This window comes from Pimephales promelas, chromosome 4, assembly GCF_988280905.1.
Source record: "Pimephales promelas chromosome 4, fPimPro1.hap1.1, whole genome shotgun sequence".
In the NCBI taxonomy this organism is placed as follows: Eukaryota; Metazoa; Chordata; class Actinopteri; order Cypriniformes; family Leuciscidae; genus Pimephales; species Pimephales promelas.
Genome location: NC_142772.1, coordinates 29,506,591 through 29,512,978, shown reverse-complemented (window position 1 = coordinate 29,512,978; position 6,388 = coordinate 29,506,591). Strand labels below are relative to the sequence as shown.

Sequence of the window (6,388 nt, the reverse complement as noted above, 5' to 3'; positions counted from 1 at the left end):
AGTTAAAACAATGCTGTATAAGCACTGAATCAGAATCAGGAAAACTAGTCAAATGCAATGGCCATTAAATTATATCTTATACATTTATAGACTTGTGCACCCCTTACATGTATTTAGTAAACTACTGCTGCAAATATATGCCTATGTGTATCAAGAGATAAGCAAATGGCAAATATCCTCTGTGAGACTTATAGATTGTTCATGTATGATATAAATGAATAATTGAGAGTGCAAGTGTAACGTTGAAAAAATAAATTTTAACAAATAAATCTTTATTTTAAGTAGATAATTTCACTATAGATTTGTTTCATTAAAATATTTTTAATATTAATATTAATAGTTTTATTATTAATAGTAATTTTAATATTAATAGTTTATAAATGTGAATTCCAAGACACTGGTTACATTTATTTGAAAGATTTACTGATGGATTGGGCAGATGCATTGAACCCTGCCTGTTCAGGCAGCCTTGGACTGAACATTAAATCTTTGCTGACATGATAAGCTCTTGATGTTGTCCTTATGGGTGTGGTAGGCGGCCTATGTAGTTTGCCTGTCCACTTGTGTGCTGCTCAGTAATATTATATCACTCCAGTTCACTTCAACCTATTAGTCTTTGTGTAAAACAAGGCCATCAATAACGAAAGAAGTGATTGAAATACTCTTCAATCAAGTAATTGCGTTTTGTAACTTATAGCATGGCATTTGTCCAGCTCTTTGCTGTGTGTATTGGTTAAATTGATCAAATATCTTGACACACCCATTCACGTTGTGAAACAGAGAGCTGGTCTGTCGTTGGTGTGACTCACTTCTGAGTGTGCACTGTGCAGTAAAGTAGGTTCTTGCACAAGGCTCTTCTGGACCAGTTTTCTGGGTGGGGCAGACCATAATAAAACACTTCCCCATGTTTTGCAGTGCGTGTCTAACTGCGAGGGAAACAGTGGGAAATGGCGGCAGACTGGAAAAAGAAGTGCGATTCGCAGTGGCAGCTGAAGGCTCACGGTGTCCCCATGCCCGACAGCGTGAACTGGAAATTGGTGTTCGAGAAGAAGCCGTTAAAGCGCAACTTACTGAAGAACCCCTCGCCTTACGGTAATGACTTCACACAGACGTAGCCTATAACGCTGGCGCTGCAGGTTCACAGTGTTGATGAAATCTCTACTTGATCTTTGTAATTTTAGAACGTGACACTGTTATGTTGAGATGGAGTGGAGGGGAACGATCATGTAGTTGTTACACTGTTAGTTAAACTAGCGGCGAATCATGCATGGACACACCACCACCCTATAAACATAGCTTACACTGTTGCTGTGTCTCATTGCGCAGGTTGCGCCCTTAAAAGTCACCATTACATTCCAAAGTAAGGAAAGACATTAGGCTAGTGATTTACGGCATAATGAATAATACCAGTCAATTATATAATGGTTACTTTTCTAAAATGAGACATCCTTAATGTATTGTATTATGTATTTGTTGTTATTGTTAATTAAACCCATAATTTTACGTAGCCCTGCTTAATTTTTCCAAATGGATTGCTGTCATTATCTTCGTAGTAACAAAGTCATATGAAGAAGGCAATTTAAAAAATATAGATGGGGATGATATTTATAATGTTGTATAGGCTATATAAAAGAAAAAAGAAGCTGCTTTCAAAATATTTAATATTTGGTACTGCAAATGTTGCCCTTAAATTAGCTTAATAGCCTATGGATTATATATCGATTTATGTATTTTGTCTACAAGGATATTTTACATAACTTTGAAAGACAGTATTTGCAATTACATTTTACTGTAATAGAAATGTAATATGTTCATGCAAATCTTTTGAACTCATTTTTTTTCTTGCTCAACAACTAGGTGTAAACCACACCGTGCCACCACCTGAACCCGATCGTTCGGGAATGCCTCCTCCCCCAGACCGGCCACCTCAGTTAGAGCCCGATGGTGAGTCAGCAATCAACACAGTAATTTAGCCTATTTGTAGCCTAAATATTTGCCTTAATATCTTTGGTTTCTAATATTAATTTAAAAAAAAAAGATAATTGAGAATTTAATCTTGTATCTGGATGTTAATTGTAGGCAATTTCTCTGGCTGGAAAACTAGTACAGAAGTTTTGCCATACGACACTAGTGGAATACCCTCCGGGGTTGTGGTCTGCCAGCTGCCTCAGTACAGGTGAAGCCCAGTTCTGTGAGAGAAATTACCTTGTCTCAAAAACTTATAAAAACAATTGTCATGTTCCAATACAAAAGGTAATTTTATCTAGTCACTTGTCATTTAGCAAAAAAAAAAAAAAATGCAAGAAAAAAAACAAACAAACAAAATAACTGTTCCAATAACTTTTCTGTAGCTTAAAGGGGTCATCGGATTTAGTGATCTCAAGACCGATCTTGAACAGATAGCACACATACGTCTGCAAGATGTCTGTTAAAGATCACTTCATCTGAAAAAAACATCTGCTGTTTACTAACATCTGATAGACATCTTTAAGATGTCAATTTAACATACATTCTAATCATTAGGGGAGTGCGGGGTACAACGTAATGCGGGGTTAGTTGTAACACACTTGTTTTCAAATACTTCCTCACACGCTAGCATGACGAAACTTGGTGTATTTACAACAGCGATCCCATTGATTTCAACAGAGAAAATTGAAGCCCGTTAAAAGCTGACAGCCAGGCGTACTGCAGAGGCTCAAACTGAGCCTATCACGTGAGCAACCTGTATGTCTTCTCTTAGCTGTACCCAGTGAAATCTGAATAATTCCCGTCCGAATCTCACAGAGACGGAGAGAGTGAGTATTAGCTGTCCATGAGCTAGCAGCAGGATCAACTTTAAGGCTCTTGTTGTGGAAATTTTGTACCTATCTCTTAAATAATAATTAAAGAACAATGAATATCTCGGAAGTCATAAGTATACATGTTTATTTCTTGCAAGAAAGGCAGTTCACACTCAGACAGAATGATATACGAAGGACAAAAGTCTTCTCACTTTACAGAGCTTATATACAAAAAAGATCATCCTCCAAAATGTACTCCCTCCCCTTCTTATCTTTGGACTAAGGCTCTGCATGTACACACTTTTTCAGTTCCTCTTATTTTATCACCCCTCATCAATGCATCTCCTCAGCAAACACATGTGTCATTTAAAGAAAACCTAACCAGACAATGGCTGACTTCTACTGCACTCAAAGTTATCTATTGCTAAGAAAAGCAGAAACGTTCTGTCCTTTTGACCAGGCAGCAAAGAGGGTACTTATTTAGCTATTTGCAAAGCAGATAATACATCTTGTAATTTTCCTTGACACACTCTACTTTTGTGTAAAATCACATCTATATAAGATAAGAACACCTCTGTGTTTAAAGAACACATCTATCTATGTGAGAGCACACAAGCATATATAATATATATGTTTAAAAAGAATTCCCATCACACTCTCTATGGGCTTCTCCCTCAACTTTATCCCCGCGATTCCCTGCGAGCTTCTCGTCCTGTCTATACGGTAATTTCTCTGCTGTGCGACGGAGAGTCGATTCGTTATGACGCAATCGTTAGCCTATTTTTACAAAAACTGTTTCTACGGGACCATAAGATACAAGGTAATGGAGCCTTTTATACATTGTTGTGTTTCTTTAGAAATAAATAATGGACAAATTAAGTCTTTGGGCGCCTCAGATGTAAAGTTATTTGCTGTCAAAATTCATAATTGTACTTTATTAAGAAAATATTTTGGTTTGACTTGTTTATTTTTTTTTTATTAGATCAGAAAGCATTTAAGCTGTCATATGGCGATGTTACAATGTAGCCCTCACATGTTACAATGTACCCCACCTATGGGGCATGTTGTCACATTTCACTTCCATTCTTTCAGGTTAAATCAAGAAAAAAGTATACAATGTATTAACAAAACAAAACCACGTAATTGTTCTAGACATGTGGGAAATTAAAGTGGGAAACGATTTACACAAATGGAGAAAGTCAAAAAGCGTTACGTTGTGCCCCTCTCTCCCCTACATCTTAAAGACATCTTCTAAATGTCTATTTGACATCTGACAGGAAACGTCCTACGTGTGCTATCTGGGAAGTCTAATCAAATGCAAAATTCACTTTTATACGGTGTTTGCATATAAATGTGTCTTTGCAGTGTGTGGACTCAACCACCATAAAATGAAAAAAAAAATGAAAGAAAATTTTTTATCCTCAAAAGGCCTAAATACTCTCAATAATAAAGTTATTTGGTTTTCTGAGCAATATGATGTCATATTGCGTATACTCCTCGCCTACGACCACTGACGGACTGTCCCGACCCATATTAGCATATTTCCGCCCTAAGCCATTTTGCATTTCAGTCAGGTTGGCAGAATTTTATATGTCTTGTGCGACACCCCCCATAGAAGAGAGGGGTGGGGTGAGTAGCTCAATATCATTTAAAGAGACAGGCACTGAAAAAGGATGTTTTTTTAGCCTGGATGTCAGCCACGAACCCCGCCCACAACATTTTTTGTTCGGGAAGTTTGTTCTGGATTTGATCTATTGAGGAGCAGTTATGATCGGTTAAGAATTAGGCGGGCCAATCAAATTGTCAGGGCGGGCTTTATACGATGATGGACAGATTATCTGCAGTTACATAATCATAGCGTTATCAAAGAGCGCTTGGGTTGAACTGGTTTGTTTCCCTCAAAGATGACTTCAGCTGGAGAATTGAGATGTATTCCACTATCGCGTCTTTTTTTTTTCTAATTTTAAATAACTATTGAGGAATTTTAATCAAAGTATGTTACAAACTTTACATGAAGACCCTAAAGAATCACACCAACTTGTGGCATCCGATGACCCCTTTAAGTAAATGCAGTAGGACCCCAGAATTGCAATAAATATTAAATGTTGCTATATTGGTCTTTGTATTTGAATAAGATATTAGAAAGAAATTGGCTTGTCAGTTTGTCAGGGTAAGCAGAAGATCATATTTTCTGTCTAATATGGCCTTTGTGTATCTTTACCTCAGGTGGTTTTCTCTAGAGCAGCATGTGGACCTGAAGGCAGAGGGTCTGTGGGACCAACTGCTGGATGAGTTTCAGCCTGAGATAGTCATTGAGGACTGGTGAGTTATGAACTAGTTATACACTTAGGTATTTGCAGTTTAAGCAATCTTCAGTAACAGTAATTGCAAACTGAGCTGCAAAGAAGAGTTAAAAAATGTATCTGGATATCAGTTAAGCTAACAAAGTTAGCTGTTATGCAATCTATTGGTGTCCACACATTCAAGTGTTTTACAACTAAAAAAAATAAAATGGACATGGGCAAAAATGGACAAAAAGAATTTGAATGAATTTCTGACATAAAGAAATCAACAGGGACATCCAAGGCACTCTCTTTACAAAACTTAAAAAGCTTTTATTTCTATGGCTTGGTCATAATCAACACTATTAAAACACTCTGTCGCGTTTCGGCATACAAGCCTTCGTCCGGGAGTCACATTGAAATTTGAAATTTGAATTGAAAATCACATTGAAATCACATGAATTTCTGCGATATTGGAACAATTTAATCTGCGACATAACTATATTTTGTATTTTAGAAACAGTTGCAATTGCTACAAATGTCATGTCTGTGGTGGTCATAGTGCTTTAGAGATTGTCGTTTCAGCCTAAATGGCAGCTTTAATATGCCCTTTCACTTTTAATATGTGGGTGTTTCCCTTCATGTGTAGGTATGAGGAGAGCCAGCTTCATAAATCTATCTATCAGCTCGATGTGAAGCTCTTGGGTGCTGATGCTAAGACAGTCATCAAGCAGCATTCATTTAACCCCGAAGAGAACCTGGAGCAATACTCACACACCTGGAAAAAGGTAGCACACACATGCATATTCATACTTTTATATTAATTTTTTTATATATATACATGTGTCCACATAACATTTTAATGTGTATAGGTCTCCCATGTATTCTCCAAGTATGGGCCGGGAGTGAGGCACATTCACTTCCTCCACAGACTGAAGAACCAGTTCATGGTTGAATTCTTTAATACCAAAGTCACAGGCAGCTCGATTATTGTCAAAACCAGCAAATCCAGTGTGAAATAATGCAACACAAAAATAAATAAAGTGGTAGTTCTCGATGCACCCCTGCCAGTTGATGTATTGTAGACTTTGAGATGTAGACTATTTAGAACAAAGCACTAATTGTCTCAAATGCTTTATAAATTGCACTTTAATAAGATGTATCCAGCAGCTTATTAATGTAATAAAACATTCCTCATTCATTTTGTGACACTATTTCTTTCTTGTATTCACAATAGCAGTAGATGCACAGATAGTGCTAAATTTTAGGAAGGCCAGCAGATGGCGCTCACTCATTGCAAATAAGACACTGTGAATTTGATCTGTA

The 6,388-nt window shown here is 37.0% G+C and overlaps 1 protein-coding gene across 2 annotated transcripts; it reads left to right on the top strand.

The window, feature by feature from the left end:
* Positions 1–804: 804 nt before the first annotated feature.
* On the top strand, positions 805–6,263 carry nccrp1 (P1, F-box associated domain containing). Of its 2 annotated transcripts, XM_089130248.1 has the most exons (7): positions 813–834; positions 916–1,092; positions 1,858–1,944; positions 2,080–2,176; positions 5,007–5,102; positions 5,712–5,850; positions 5,935–6,263. In XM_089130248.1, the coding sequence occupies exons 2-7, from the start codon at positions 948–950 to the stop codon at positions 6,082–6,084; spliced, it is 714 nt and encodes a 237-aa protein (XP_088986374.1). In that variant the 5' UTR covers positions 813–834; positions 916–947; the 3' UTR covers positions 6,085–6,263. The 2 variants fall into 2 exon arrangements, with proteins under 2 accessions (XP_039506052.1, XP_088986374.1); XM_039650118.2 differs by having other exon boundaries at positions 805–1,092.
* The last annotated feature ends 125 nt before the right edge of the window (positions 6,264–6,388 follow it).